The sequence below is a fragment of the Chrysemys picta genome, chromosome 6, assembly GCF_011386835.1.
Source record: "Chrysemys picta bellii isolate R12L10 chromosome 6, ASM1138683v2, whole genome shotgun sequence".
NCBI lineage: Eukaryota > Metazoa > Chordata > Testudines > Emydidae > Chrysemys > Chrysemys picta.
In genome coordinates this window covers 47,517,635-47,533,713 of record NC_088796.1, presented here as the reverse complement: position 1 = coordinate 47,533,713, position 16,079 = coordinate 47,517,635, and the positions used below count along the sequence as shown (strand labels likewise).

Sequence of the window (16,079 nt, the reverse complement as noted above, 5' to 3'; positions counted from 1 at the left end):
CTATTTCTGAGAGGTGACATGACTTGCCCTAGGTCACACAGCAGACCAGTGAAAGAACCCAGGTCTCCTGACTCCCACCCCAGTGCTCTATCCACTAAATCACTGCTTTTCATGCTTATCCTGCAGACCAGAGGGGATTTCTGGGGACAACCATGGTAGGGAAAGCACAACTATAGTATCTAGAGATAGTGGGAGCCAGTGAAGCCAGGCAGCAGTCCAAGGCTACACCTTGCATCCTTCAATGCTGTGCAGCTCTCAAGTGATCTGCAGGTTAAGAAATGGAACACCCAGTCTTTCTCACTGGGGAGCATTCCCCTCCTCCCCCACCTCCAAGCAAGAATTCCTTGGAATCACAATGGGTTGACAAGTGTAGAATTATCCCTCCCCTAGACAGAAGAATGGGGCCATTGGCCACAAACCTTGGCAGTACCCTGGAGTACGCATGCATGGGTCTCATTGCAAGATAGGGGCCTCAGTTTGTAAAAGAGTTTGGGGATCCTTGGTGTTATACAAGCATAAAACCAATAGCATTAAAAATCTTTTATACCATAAAAAGTAAGCTTAGAAATTCATAGGCTGTGCTGGTTAAATAAGAGGAGACTTTGGCTCAGTGTGTGTGTCTGTGTATATATATATTTATATGTGTATGTATTAAAATGCTTTATACAGAGCCAGCAACCTTTTTTCCTCAGGAGCTATTCTGGAAGATCTGACTTGTCTAATTTTGTTCTAGATTCATATTAGACCCGAAACTGTACTTCAAAGGCCAAAAGAAATCACAAAGGCTTGCAGTTCCTGTTATTGATTTAAAGCTCTTGTAGTTTTATCTATTGAACTCTGAGAGCTAGATCATAATAAAGTGGCCTCATAGAACAAAGGGAACAGTCCAAGTGCAACTGAAGCAGAAGTTTAAAACAAACCAGTAAACTACATATCAAGGATGTCTTTTTATGAAAAAGATGCGTGTTACAAGGATAAAAAAAATTGCAAACAAACCAACCCACCCAACCCTCAAAGGAACTACTCATTGAAGAGAAAATCTCTAATAATTTATTGACCTTCAGTTTCACATTGTGAAAAAAAAAATGCAGTTTTACAAAACTTTAAAATATAGTAGCAAACAGAGACAGAACATAGACATTTTCCTTCTTTACTTGTACAGTTTTCTTTTAGTATGTGAACCACATCTTCAATACTCAGGGAAGGGGCATTATTCAGCTCTAATCACTCTTATTAGACAGGTGTCAGGCCTAGAGAAAAGGGTCTACACAATTATACCAGAAGTGGAAGGCTGTCCTTTGTTATAAGTTTCTACAGCAACCAGCCCACAAAATAAGAAGAACCTTCCCGTCCTATGCCAAGGTTTTTGTGTGCACTCTGCTGTGAATTGCATTTGCTTCAAAGTGTGGGATGTTTTGCACGACTGGAATGGTCAAGTAGTAAGCCAGAATTCCCACATCAATTCAAAGAGCAGAAGCCCAGAATATTCCCTGCAGGGCCTGAGGCCCACCCTGACTTCAGTTTCCTTCAGCCTACACATAGGAATTAATCAAGCAGTTGAAAGCACACCACAACTTTGAAAACAGCTGCAGAAAATTCATCCCACTTTCGGAAGTTACATGGTATTATAAAACAGATTTTTGTCAGAGGCTAAATAGCAATGTATGGTGCAGCTTCAAGACAGAACTATATCCCTTCATTCAATGAAGAAAACAGAGGGCTTGATCAGATATACCTTTAGTCAAATGAGTAGTCCCATTGGACACAACACTTCACTTCCTTGTTACTTGTGTAACCACATACACCTGTGCGAAGAGGATGTAAAACGTGACAATTTGGATTTGGGAACATTTTACACCCACATTGCACAGGTGTGAATGACTACCCCACATACAAGGCAGTGAAGAATCCAGCCCATTTATTTTATTGGGGCAACTCGGGCTTATAGAAAGGTGCTTTACCTAAGAAGCATGACTATTGTTTAAAGCCATGTAGAAGAAGGGGATTGATTTTTAAATTTCTTTGTTATTTCAACAGTTCAACCTAACCTAGTGGAACTATAACTGTAACTCGTTTACTATATAGTTGTGGAGTCCTGTTCATGTCAAACCAGGGGTCACCCTTTAAAAATTCTTCCCTTGTGAGAAAAATTTAAGGGTGATCACAGTAAACGTTTTCAGATGGTAAGCTTAAAGAGCACAGTGACTTCATCATCGAGAGAAATGCAAACATCAACGTAATTACTTTTTTTTTTGCATGCATGCAACTAAAAATCCTTTACTTATACCACAGCAGAATACTACAACCATGTTGTTGACCACATTGTTATTAAGTTGGGCTCAACAGACTTATGAAAAACACAACACGTGCTTCACAATGAAATCTGGCAAGGTAAGCACCTGTGAAACAGAAGTAAAGAAATGAAGTTAAGATTGGGTTCATACCCGACTCAACACTAGACTGAGCAAATAAAATGGGTATTTTTTTTTAATCCTTTGGTTTATCATGATCATATCTGACATTTCTCAATACCAAAATGTCTGAAGACTCATCTGGCTGTGTGAAGATCAAAGATGCAGCAGAGCTTAAGGATTATTTTTAAGTTCTAGTTCTGCAATTTTTCATGCTTCGTTGTAACAACTGTGCCATGCCTTTTGGGTCTTTGACACCATGGCACTCATTCATCCCACTTCTATGCAGACAGAGGAGCCAATCCTGTCAGTGCAAGTTGTTGGTTTTTTGTTTTGTTTTTTTAACTAGTTCACTACTAATCTATTTTGTTTTTGTGAGTCAGCCAGACTCCATTCAGTCAGGTAAATGTCCCATAGTCTAAACTCATAAATAAATAAATATTTTTTTTGGCCAATGCCTTTCTCGGGGCTCTGTACACAGAAACCATCCCACAGCATCTTCTAGGTAACTGAGAGGCTGCACAAAGAGAAAGCTGTAAATGGTTTTGGCTAGTTCCAGATTCGAAATTCAAAGGCATGAGCAGGCCAATGAAATGGAGCAGGGACACTATCTACAGGATACACCACATCTAACCTGAGGAGTTGGTGGCCTGAGAAAGTGACCTCCATGGCTTCTTCCTTTAGTATGTGTGTAATTTAAGATCCTGCCTTGTAATCCTTCCATTTCTGACTGAGGAAGCCATCCCCTCACTCCCTCCCACCTCCAACTATTACTCAACAGTTTTCTTTTTTGTGTGCAGCAGAGCAAGTCAGAGACCACAAAATGTGCAAAACAAACAACAAATCACACAAATCCTTACAACATGAAGACATCTGCAGGCATTGTTTCAGCATGCAAGCACTGAACAATAAATAGCTACATCTACAAGTAACATAACAGGCATGGGACAGTTTAAGTCACCTATAAATACAGGGAGGAAGGGAAATCAAACATTTGGGGGAAATTATTTCTTTTTAGTTCCCCACTATTGCAAAAACCTTTTATTTATTTTTTTAATTGTGCTGTTCCTTATCCAATGAAAGGTCACTCACTGCAGATAGGAAACCACAAAGTGGTAATCTAATGGATTCTTCAGACACTGCCTCTAAACAAGTTAATTCCTGTAGCAGTACTCTGCAGTGACACAGCTGTATCTTCATTCACAGCGACATCTCACTGTTTCAGACCTGGCCTGCTTCCCTGGCAGCTGGTGCTGATGCTTCAAACTGTCACAGTGAGAGGTGACAACCATTTCAAATTTCACGCACACACAATGGAGTCCATGAAAATCAAGAGTTGTAGGTTGCACAACTATGGAAAGTTCTGTACTTCTTTTGTTTTTCCTTTTCCCCATCCCCTCCCTTTGAAGGTCTGATTAATGCTGACATTAATCCACAATTACTAGTACAAGGAATCAGACCATAAGTTCATTCTTTCATATTTAAACCATGTGCTGATGCACCAAAGACAGTTTTTTCCTCCCATTCCTTCATGTCCAGGTTAGATAATTTACAAGGTGCAGATATTTTTCTTCAAACTCAAAGACTCTGAACGATTTTTCTTCATTAAAACCCATTTCTCCATAGCTGAGATTCCAAGTCTCTTCTCCAAATAACAGAGCAAACTAAATAAAAAAGGAGGGGGAGAAGAAAAGATTTAGAGGATTCTCGTGAGACAATATACAATAAGGTTTTCATTAGATGTCAAAAAAAACCTAAAAGCCTTTTACATGTCTCTGTGTAATAACTAATCACTGATAGTAAATAAACCAACCACACCACTTAGGTCAGATTTTGCCTCCTTCACTTGCCTGGCCTTACTCTGCAAGCAGCCCCAGAGACTCCAATAGGGACTAGCCACGGAGTAGAGTTGTACTTCTGTGTGAATCTGACCCTTATAAAATAAAAGGTTAAATAGCATGTGGTCGATAGTGCTATTTTTGCTGGATTTTACACCACACGGCTTTTCCTGTTCTCAACAAATGGGATGGGGATATGCTTAAAAAAAATAAAAAAATAAAAAAAAAAAAATGAAAACAACCTCATGCAACTTCTCTCTTCCAGAAAAGCCTCACAGATTATTAGGGTAACCAGTTTATTCTACTCATGGGCCATGTCAAACTAGATCAGAGTGATTTTGAAGAAAGAGCTGGGAGGGAGCCGGAGGGTGCGGGTTCTCCTCTGTTCACCACGGAGAACTCTAAATTGAATTTATTCACCATAGAGAAATTGGACATATTAATCCCCTTATTTAAAACTTCTCTGCTATTCATTATGGCAGAAATCTGTCTCGCTTCTTTTCACATGACAATGCACCATGCCTCAACAACTCCACACTGGAGTCTTTTCCAGGAGTTGATTATTCAGAGAAAAATATAGCCTTTGGATGCTGAGATTTGGCTACCATATTTAATTATGAAGCCTATGTTAAGTGCAAGTTTCCAAACCAGACACCAGTCTCATATTTACAGTAGCTTTAGACAGCACAGCTAGAATTTAGGGTGCACATGCACAGTAACTCTACTCAAGTCAATGCAGTTAATCTGAATGAACACACATATGTGCAGGAGAGCAGAATGTAGCCCTATATTGTCAGTGCCGCAATGCCTAAGAACAGCAGGGTATACTCACAGCCTTAGCCTGAAATCTCTTTGCCTTTGGGGGTTTAAGACAGACCCTTTTCATTATTTTCAATGTAATTTTTTATTGCTGATTAGTGTCGCCTAGACATTCTTCAGACTAATGTGTCATCTTTTCCCTTCTTGAAAGGTATATCTCAACACTGAAGCCAAAATAATGTTTCCTGTCATGGGATGATTAACCAAAAAAACCAACAAAATTTAATCTTTCAAGGGGAAAATAAAACAAAGCTACTCAAAAGAGCAAAGTTTGAAGGAAGAAACAAAGCAGACTAAAATCTTCCTAAGCTGTGGCAGGCTGGGGCCACACAACACCATGAAAACAGAGGGTAATCAGAAGTAATTTCCTTTTTGTCCCTCCCACCCACTGACAGAACAGTGGGAGTCAGTAAAAATCTACTGGCTGGATGAGCATGCCACACTAGAGAGGTTTCAGTTTACGGTTGCATTCATCCAGTTATCTTACAGGCTAGTGAGGCTAAAGTAATGGCCTTTAACAGGATATTGCAAAGCAAACGAAAGCCTTAAGTGCCATTATATTTGGACTACTATTTTTCAGGAAAAAAAAACCTCTGTTTTATGTGCTGTAAATTTTAGAACAATGAAGTCAATCTTAGGAGAATAAAAGTCAATATTTTTCTTGGCACAGATCCTGAGTCTGGGCATTCATTACTACCGTTCTGATAACACTGAGCCCTGCTGAAATGAGTAATAGAAACTGCCTGAATGGTATGGATTTAAAGATGTGTTCCCAGCTTTCCAGCTAGCAAGGAAGTAGTCTCAAAGAAGCCTATTTGCTCAGTTTGAGTTATCGGAAGTGAGCAATTAATCTCAGACACCCAGGATATAATCAACCTCCAATGTTTGCAAATGTTGGATGGAATCCAAGACTCTGTTTTTCTAAGACTAAGTTGTGGGGGGAGATGGAAAAGTTACAGGTGGTTATTCAACTTAAAGACCAAAGTGTCATTGGAAACATGACCTCACTACATTTCCTACTAGATTTCAGCTCTGAGTTGCTATTCTGTAGTGGCCCAAAAATGCACTCCTTACTTAGTCAAAATTCCAATTCAGCTCAAGGGGAAATGGCAAGATGAGGCCTCAGCACACCATTGGGTGAAAAAATTCCCCAATGATTCCCAGATTATTAGATTTATCCTGTTACAAGGACAATCAGGTGTCCTGCTATTTATTGCAGGAGCCAGCCAGCCATCTCCTTGTAGTCCAGTTGCCAATAAAATCCTGTCAACGTGACCCGTCTGAAGAGCAAGATGCTATGAAGTCTATAAAAGCAGACTGGTATCATTATCTTTCTGAGGTATCTACTTTGATCTGGAGGCTCTAGGTTACTGCAAAAGTTACTGCAGAGCTGATTTAATTATTTTAAACTGTTTTTCCTTCAATAGTTTTTTGCAACCTGGCTGGTTTTATGGTTGCATTATGCAGTATTCAAATCCCTTAAGAAATTACTACTCGCAGGGCATGGCTCATTTAGGCAACATAGCATGCTTCTGAGGGTTAAACATGCCATCGGAATGTGTTTGTAGCCATGCTGCTGCATTGCAGGCTCTCAGAAAAAACTGAGCAACACACACTGAAGCACAGTATTCCTAAGTTTTAATGCAAAATAACTCACGTAAGAACTCTAGAAAATATCCGAGGCTTAGCTTAAGTGATGCCATTCAGGAAAAGATGGGGGGAAATAATGAAAAATCAGATTTAGTTTGAGACAATGCTTAGCAAGTTAACTCTGTTTTGTGGTGCTGATATAAACTGACATTCATATTTTGGGCTGCTCAGATATTTTAATGGTTTTCCAAATGAAGAAGAAACAAAAAGTAGAAAATCCTTCTTTAGCAGAGCCACATAACCAGAAAAACAAGCAAGGCCAAATTTAGACTTGCCTGTAAGAAGTTGCATGTGGTGTGAGTTCGGCCCATTATGCCTAACTATAAATGAGGTTGCATTTGCTTTGGAACACTGCCAAGTAATTATTTGAACCACAGTATTACTGGTATATCTGAGTGACATTATATACAGTCAGACACATAAACACAACTTTCCTTTGAAAAACAAGCATTTTAAAAGTATATTTAATGGGCCAAATTCAACCTAGGCATAAGCAGGTGCAATTCCATTGACTTCAGCTGTTGCAGAAGGGTGGACTTGGCCCAATGTGTTTGTGCAATACCTTATATAGCCACTGGTAACAATGCAGCTGCAGCAAGATTGTTCACACAGAGCGCTGTCCAGTTGAACTAGTCACCACCCTGCTGCAGCTCATGATTAGAGGGTTAACAGAAGTCTTTTTAGGTCCTCATGTTGATTGACCAGTTCTGTGTAGTTAAGGAAACATCACCTCTCCCTAGCAGGTTAATGATTTATAACTGAATTTGTAATAATTAAACCATATTTTCCCATCAGCATCACACCTAGTGGAAATTACATATTCAACATCTAAACTGTGAGGCAAAGTGATCAATCCGGTGAAGAGAGTATGGTGCTGGGAGCCAAGCAATCTGGGTTCCATTCCTGGCTCGGTCACTAATATGATGCATGACCTTGGACAAGTCACTTAACAGCTGTGTGCCTCAGTTTTCCTTACTGTAAAATACAAATAATGTACTTACCCTCCTTTGAGATCTACGGATGTAAAGAACGGTGAGTGCTAAGTACTATTATATTTGTATTCATAGGTATAACTTCTTACCTGACAAGCTGCAATCACAAAATACACACAGTTATGAGGGGAGGTGTTTCCATGTGCTGACAAATGCTGTGGGAATTAGTGAATAGGGCACTGTGGTTATGCTGTTCCATACATCTAATGTGGGATCATAGCAGTCCAATGTTTTGCATCTTTGAATCCCAAAATAGCCTCCGACTACATACAGTTTGTTTCCAGATGCTACTGCATGGCAGCTCATTCGCTTAGCTGTCACATCTCCCACCTTAGTCCACTGGTATGTTTCACTGTTGAATTTATAAGCTGAGCATGCTGAGAATTCAGTATCTCCACCCATAATAAAAATCTGGTTACCCAAAACAGCTGCAGCTGTGTAGCGCCAGGGCTGGGGGCAGGTGGCTGGTACTGTCCATCTGTTTTCACATTGATCATAACATTGAACTTTGGGCAGCTTGTCATGGCTAACACTGGTGCCACCAAAAGCAAATAGCTTAAGCTTTGCACTAACTACAGCTGCATTGCTTACTCCTTCTCGAAGTGGTGCAACCATTGTCCATTTGTTGGTCACAGGGTCATACTGTTCTACTTGCTTTAAGGATACTGAAGGGGAAGCTGGAAGGCAACCAGTTGCTGCAGTGTGTCCTCCTACTACATACAAACAGTGTTTGAGTTCAGCAGAACCATGCCCAAACCTAGCTACCAGCATGGGGGCAGCCTTTGACCACTCCTCATGAAGAGTGTCATACACCCAAACATCTTTGGAGACTCCGTTTTCTGATCCCCGGCCTCCAGTGATATACACTTTGCAGCCAATAGCACAAGCACTGAACTCTTTCCGTGGACTTGGGATGTCAGCCTTTGGAATGATCTCTTTTGCCTTTTGGTCCACCAGATACAGCTTGTCACACATAAAGGTTTGGCCCCCCAGAAGAAACAGCGCATGGCCAGTTTTACGAGGTCTGGCACACAAACTGGTGACCACACCATCATTCTGTAAGATCTTTAGCTTGCATCTTATTGCTTCTTCTACTATATCTTTGCTTTTCCTTTGCTTAGTGATAAGTTCTTCCATGGCTACATTCTCCATAAGGTAGATGGCTGGCAAGAGAGCCAGTCTCACAGTTTGCAATAGTTCAGGGAGATAACAGTGGCGCTTATTCAGATCATAGTTAACCCAGTTAATAGCTGACTCATATACTAATCTTTCATCTTCAGTTTCTAATTCTTCACTGGAAAGGAGCTGCACAACCATGTCTTTTGGCAGCTGGAGAAAATCTTCACTTTTACTGATAGTTTGGAAGTTGCTAAGACACATCGTCCAAGAGAGTTCATAAAGCTTGGTGCACTGGTGAGCATCTGACAGCAGCAGCATACCAAGGCAGTTGATGGGATGAAGGTTCTTCTCCAGAAACTCTGCGCAAGCATCTCGGATATCCTGGAATTCTAACATGTCTCCAGCCTCTAGCAGGGACTCTGCATTCTCTTCATTGATGATAACCCTGGAGGAGTACGCATAGTCCAGCAGAAGTTCTAAGACTTCTGGATGAATAGAATTATGAAAATTGACTTCACTAGCCTGGCTCTCTTTAAGTCCACCACTGAACATTGCTTCAAAGTAGCGACTACATGCAGCTAGGACAGCTCTATGGCAAGGGAATGACCTGTTCCCAGCATGGAGAAGTACATCTGTAAAAAGCCGTTGTTGGCGTAGAAGATTCAGGTGAGTAAGGACGCTATCAGCATATGATGATTTGTGGAATAAGTATATGTTTATAGAGCCAGTGCTGGCTCTAGACTTGCGATTCTCATGCATGCTGACTGACATTTTCTGCCACACCTAAAAATAAACAAAAACTAAATAAGATTAAGGGTTCTCATGACAAATGTTTATGACATACTTTTTTTAATTAAAAAAAAATTATATGCATCCCTGATAATCATTGGAAACAGGAAGCCTATTCTGAGCCTATTATAGACATGAGAGGACAAAGAATTATATCTACTTCAGTATATGTTTATTTTTTTCCCCGATGAGTTTCTTAAATGACATGCCCCACTATTATTGCCCAAGAGCAGGTTTATCTTGGGAAACCTGATCTCCAACTTTCATGACAATATTAGGCAAGGAAGACAGAGGAAAAATAAAGACCTAGAGCTGATTTTCTCACTCCTCCCCAGTGTAGCACAGCTGATTCATCACATACCCACACTTGAAACATTCTCCTGCTTTGAATCATAGTAGGAAGAGCTACCAGACAGAATACCTTATGGAATGTAAAAAGACTGCATGGGAGAACAAGAATGTACTCATTCCATTTTGATGATTTCTTTTGATATAATGGTTCCATATCTAACAGCAGGAAGTGGGAAAGATAAGACAGAGACAGATAACGTTGCAAGGATATTGTTACATGACCAAAGCTTTATTACAATATCATGGCTAAATATTATAGAAATCTACATCTTGTTTATCTCCAGTGGTCCTCTGCTACTGAGTGACGGTATGTGCTTAAAGTCTTGGCATGGTAAATTGTACTGACTGCTATTCTGCAGTCCCCCTGAGTTAGGCTCTCAGAGAACAAGAGTCTGCAGTTGTTGGTTTGGGGGTGGGAGGAAAGAATATTCTATGTTGCTACCCCTGTCCTTTCAAAACCAGCGCTGTTTTGCTCCCATTTTAAGCAAGTTATAAGTGACCTTGGAAGGATTCAGCTGCCCTCCATGGTCTCTTCCAACCATTTGCAAGTTTATGTATTTCGTATGGGCCAATCTTCTGGGTTAAGTAAGGCAAGTGGTTGGCCCTAAATTAAGCTGAACTGATGTATGATATGGTCTTTTAAGTTGGAACTTAATTTCCTAATGATTATCATCAGGATTTTAAAGAAGGAACAACATGGGAAATACATAGTGTTTGGTCTTTATCAGGCCTGATCCAAAGCCAACTAAAATCTATAGGAATCTTTTCAGTTACTTCAGTAAGGTTTAGATCAAGCCCTTTACATTGTGACTGAAAACATGAGCTGTACACAGCACTTTGGACCAATGTTTTAGGTTAACTGCAGTAACTATAGCCAAGTATGCTATTAAAATACATGCAACTACTTTTACATGGTAAGTATAATTGCATTACCCATAAAATATAATTGCATTACCTGACAAATAATCATCATTCAGAGGACATTCAAGGGTCACATACACTAATCCAGGACGAAATTTACCCATTTATCCTACTGCCAAAAGGTTAAACTGAACATGTGCCTCAATTTCAGCTTTGTTGTGGCTACAGAATTACACATAGGATCATGGCTCTGGGTATTAGTTCATCAACAGTTTAGATGCAAAAGTGGGAAGATCAAACCTCATTTGGCAAACATTGTGGAGCCAGATTTCAAAACCTTTACAGGGATTTTGTAATTCCATAAGTTGTTATGATCAGGGCTGGCTCCAGGCACCAGCCTGGCAAGCAGGTGCTTGGGGCGGCCGCTCCAGAGAGGGGCGGCACATCCAGGTATTCGGCGGACGGTCCCTCACTCCCGTTCGGAGCGAAGAACCTCCTGCCGAATTGCCGCCGCAAATCGCGACTTTTTTTTTTTTTTTTTTGGGCTGCTTGGGGCAGCCAAAACCCTGGAGCCGGCCCTGGTTATGATTCAATACACAACATTCTGTATGTTTTTCTGGATTGGTCTGTCTCACATTTAGGGCCCAATCCTGCAAGAGGCCGAGTGCCTCCTGTGGGGTGTGGAGCAACCTCAGCTTCCAATCTCTGAAGTCAGTGGGAGATGCAGCACTCAACAACCCCAGGCAGCATTTAGCATTTTATAGGATTAGGTCCTTAGGTGCCCATCCTAACACGAGCTACACATGGACAGATCCCACATGGACAGATCCCGGCACTTTTGGGCATCCCCAGTTAAGTCAATGGAGGACCAAACAGACACAGGGATCCCCCGCCCCTCCCAGTGGTATTCACTGCAGGATGGAGTTATTTGCATCCGAGACTATGTATCCCGCTGTGTACTGCTGCAATACTAAGCATGCCAACAGCACTCAGCACTAAATAATAATTAAAAAAAAAAAAAGTTCAAACACTGCAAATACAGGCGTGTTCTGATCCAGAGTGGTGCTGTGAGTTCTCATGATTTGTGGCTGCACAGAACCATGCAGGATCAAGTCCTGAACACAAAATAAAAGAGCTAAGGAACTAGAGTTATCCCCATGTTTGAGAATGGTGAACTACAGACCATATGCAGAGAGGTGTGACAGAAGTAGGAAAGTGCAAATCACTGCATGTTGCCCAAGCCCACCCACAGGCCTAGAAAGAAATACTGATTTCAGCTGCAAAAAAAATGATAAAAGCCACTGTGAGACTTTGTTGGGATAGGGAGTTTAAGGTTTCACCTCATTTCTGTTTTGCACACAGCAATATCCTAAAAGACAAGATCTGATCTTTCAGTGACCAAAGCCATTTTTATTAATTACTTGCAGTATTCATAATGTTCCTCTTTAGCAAACTGTAACAAAAGCATTACCTGTATCATTCTAAAGTTGCCTCTCTATTTAGAAGAATTCAAGGTGTGGCAAGTCACATTTTAGTAAGCTAAACATATTTCCTCAAAAAGAACAAAGATACATATTTGTACATCTTCCCCCTCAAGTCCCACACTAGTTTTTGAGTTGTTCTACAGTCAATATGTACAGGCAAAGTACCATTAAAAAAAGATTTATTATAATTTACTAGCAAAATAGTGTTTTTGTGAATAAGTCTGGGTTTGCAATTGTTGAAAATGCAATTTGGGCCAAAATGTTAATAAGTATATTTAAAGCTATAAAACTATTCAAACAGACATCTTTGATTTCTCTAGTTGTTGCTTCAAATTATGCAAGCCTCAAACATTTCAGCAGAGGTAATTCACAGAGTCACTGAGCAGGTGTTCATCTTGAATAAAAAGTGTCAACTCCCTTCAGGGAATTTTTCCTTAGAAACAATAACATTTGAATGTAAAGGACAAATGGTCAGTAAAATACAAATATATATTTATCATGAATCACTAATGAAATAGACATTGAAGCAAGGGATTGATTTATGATGTACTTCAACAAGCTACTTGTCACAGCAACCTCAAATCTGGTAGTACACAATGTTCAACAACCTCTTGCCCTCCTTCTTAACAGCTTTAGGTTCTGAAGGTCTCAGCTCAGTCAAATAAAAAATTAAGTGTTTTCAGTTATTTGCACATTATGTACAAGATACAACTTCCTATTAGACCACTATAATCTCATCGTTTCTCCAGTGAGATACTTGGGGGGAGGAGAGGGAATCACTGTTGCTCAACTACCCATTGCATGAATTGATCCTTTTTTCAGTTGCTAAGTCTGCAGTGATGCCCAACCCCTTTCTAACATTCCTCAATATAACCCATTGCACAGAAGTTACATGAAGTGTAAAACAGGACATCACTTATTATGCATTAATTTTTTGTACAGTTCCTGGTTTTGTTGTTGGTTTTTTGTTTTTTTTGCCAAATGCAGACCATTTCAAAATGATTGTGTGATAGTACATACCTATGTATCCACGTGCCTATATGCTCCCCCTTCAATGTAGTATCTGAACACCTCCCCAGTATTTCAAATCAGAAATAGTATCTGTTTCTTCCCAACCTGCAGAAGAAATAACTTAATTAGTTTATACAGATTTCTGTTTTATCTGTGTAAATGAGCATTGTATTGGTTGTGTATGAAAAACTTCCTAGAAGAAAGAATAGAAGAAATGGGTTTTGCCTTTGATTCTGAAAGTGGTAAAAGTTCATGGTCATTCTAATTCTGGTTACTCAGCCTTATTAAAAAGTCAACTGACATTTCTTATGTGTATTTTCCAAAATAGTCATTTGAAAAATTTAAACAGGAAACTACAATAAGTCAATATTTAAGGTTAGTATCTAGCATTACGGGAAGCAAGTGTTTCTATTTGCCAAAGACAGACACATACCAGAAATGTCTAACGGTTAGTGCAAATATCTATCCACCAGTGTTGCATTTTCTTTCAAAAGGTTGCAATGGGCACATGTTTCTGTTAGTCTTAAAGGTGCCACAAGACCCTCTGTTGCTTTTTACAGATTCAGACTAACACGGCTACCCCTCTGATACTACCCCTCTGATAATGGGCACATGGTGCACAAACAGCGGGACCTGCTTTCAGGAGTGAACACAGGATGCTTACTAATGCAGAGAATCTACCAGTTGGGTGGTCTGATGTGACCATCAAGCCCACACAGTCGTTCAATATTCAATTAGAGATCAATAGACAGACTCAGTTCATATGTATAGTAAAAAAAGCTATGAGGCAGCTGAAAATGCGCCCTGGCAGTGAGATGAAAATACCTCCCAACTTAACAGCCTCAGTGCAGGACTGCTTCATTTTGCAATACAAGCAATCAGGGCGCCAGCTGATCTATGCATGGAACAAGTTGCACCAAGTCTGCTAAGCTCGGAGAGTTTTCCGCTCCCTGCCAAGGCACCTTTTCAGCCACCCGCAAGGCTGTCTGTGGCAACGGGTCCCTCGCCCTGCTCGCTTCGCTTTGGGGTGAGAGTCAGAGCGATCCCTGCGAAGGGAGAGAGGCAGGCTAGCGCGCAGCCCTCTCCTTCCACAGCCTCTCTCTTCCCGGGGCTGGGGACGCAGAAACGCGTCCTGCCATGAGCGCACCGCCAGCAGGGAGGGAAGAGCTGCTGCTTCCTTCCCCGAGTGCTGCCCGAACACCCGCCCGTCGGTCCTCCCGCCTGCGGACAGCAGCCCCCCGCCAGCCCGCCCGGCCCCCCGCAACAGGTCCGCGCGCAGGAACTTACAGCCGCGGCGCCGGGCTCCCTCCTGCCTCACGGCCGCCGCTCAGGACAGGCGAGAGGCTGCGGGAGCCTGTCCCGCCCCTTCCCCGGCGGCCAGCAGCCTCCAGCTCGCTCTTCCTCCCTTCTCCTGCCGGGCCGCGCCGGGGACTGCGGTGCCTCCCTCCTCTAGCCCAGGCTGGGGACTGGAGACCCGCGGGCAGCCGCACTCGGGCCGGGCGAGCGCTTGCGCGGAGTGGAGGCGGAGGCGCTGCTGCTGCAGGAGGCGGCCGCTCGCCGGCTGCTGCGATTTGCGGTGCGGGGAAGCGGGTATATGGGCTGCGGCCGGGAGGGTGGGGGGCACATATGCAAAGAGGCTGAGTGACACACGGGGGGAGGGCCGGGGGAGGATGCGAGTTAACGGAGCCGCGGGGAGGCTGCAAGCAATGCTGTCACATGGGCCAGCGGCCAGCGGGGGGAGGGACACAAAGGGAAGAGGCGCCGCGGCATGGATGAGGCACCTCGCCCAGCCCGGGCCACAGGAGGAGCCGCAGGACATGTGCGCCCAATGTCCCCAGCGCAGAGCCGAGCCCACCGTCCTCCTTCCCACATCCTCTGCAGCCCGGTGGATCCCAGTGCGCTTAGCAAGGGCCACACCCCTCATCTCCCTTGGACAGGTCTGCTAGACACAGGCTCCTCTCCAGCCTCCTCAGACAACGAGGAGCCAAAGGTGGCTCCTCCAGCGTCTGGGACCGAGCTCGGTGCAGGCAGTTTCCATTGCCTGGCACACCGCAGGGCCACGCCCGCCACCGGAGAGCTCGGGGCTCCGCACCAAAGGAATGAGACAGCGTCGATCTGCATAATGCTACAGACGGTAGCAGATGAGATGTGCTATGAGGTGTAGTTTAAGAGATGAGCTACATAGGATGGACTCCGATATATGTTACAGGGTGCACGGGGAGACCACGCTGAGAAAAACCCATCATAGACCTGACCGCATAGGAAAAGGCTTAACCTATGTTTGCAGAAATAATAAGGCATGTCATAGAGCTTTTTAACTTTGTGCAGAAATTCCCCAGCCTAATGCAATGCAAGGGAACAGGGTGAATCAATCACACGTGGGAAGCCTTAGGAAGCGGAAAGCGAGGTAGGACTGTTTGTCTTTAAACGCTTCTCTGTGCGATGATAAAGCTAGTTCAGTGAGCTGGGAGCAGAACAAAGCAGCTGTGGGCAACTCCATCTGCAGCCCGCTAGGATCCTCCTCCCTGAAAGAAAAGCAGTCTCTGCGCTTGAAGCATCTGCTGCTAACCTGGGAACACTACAGCACGATCTCGGTCTGAGATATGTGAGAGCGGGAGCGGCCAGTTTCTACGGCTAGCAATGCGTCTCCCTCCACCCCCTCCACGTGTTTCCCAACCAATAGCCAGCAGCGCATGATTCAAAGCAAACTACGGTGCTGGGGTTCCTTCTATCTGCTGAGATAAAACACTCGGT

The 16,079-nt window shown here is 42.7% G+C and overlaps 1 protein-coding gene across 2 annotated transcripts; it reads right to left on the bottom strand.

The window, feature by feature from the left end:
* Window positions 1–1,027: 1,027 nt before the first annotated feature.
* Window positions 1,028–14,893, bottom strand: ENC1 (ectodermal-neural cortex 1). 2 transcript variants are annotated; one of them, XM_005288259.4, is made up of 4 exons: window positions 14,613–14,893; window positions 13,335–13,430; window positions 7,800–9,612; window positions 1,028–4,075 (listed from the first exon to the last, which is right to left on the bottom strand). In XM_005288259.4, the coding sequence occupies exon 3, from the start codon at window positions 9,598–9,600 to the stop codon at window positions 7,831–7,833; it is 1,770 nt and encodes a 589-aa protein (XP_005288316.1). In that variant the 5' UTR covers window positions 9,601–9,612; window positions 13,335–13,430; window positions 14,613–14,893; the 3' UTR covers window positions 1,028–4,075; window positions 7,800–7,830. The 2 variants fall into 2 exon arrangements, with proteins under 2 accessions (XP_005288316.1, XP_042711872.1); XM_042855938.2 differs by lacking the exons at window positions 13,335–13,430; window positions 14,613–14,893 and adding an exon at window positions 10,040–10,266.
* Window positions 14,894–16,079: the final 1,186 nt, after the last annotated feature.

Bases quoted from the DNA above. Each gene is read 5' to 3' on its own strand.
- ENC1 (XM_042855938.2), bottom strand. From the start codon at position 10,123: ATGGAACCATTATATCAAAAGAAATCATCAAAATGGAATGAGTACATT. The intron at 9,613-10,039 runs GTATTCTGTCTG...GTTTATTTTTAG, and splicing joins GTCTTTTTACATTCCATAAG to GTGTGGCAGAAAATGTCAGT.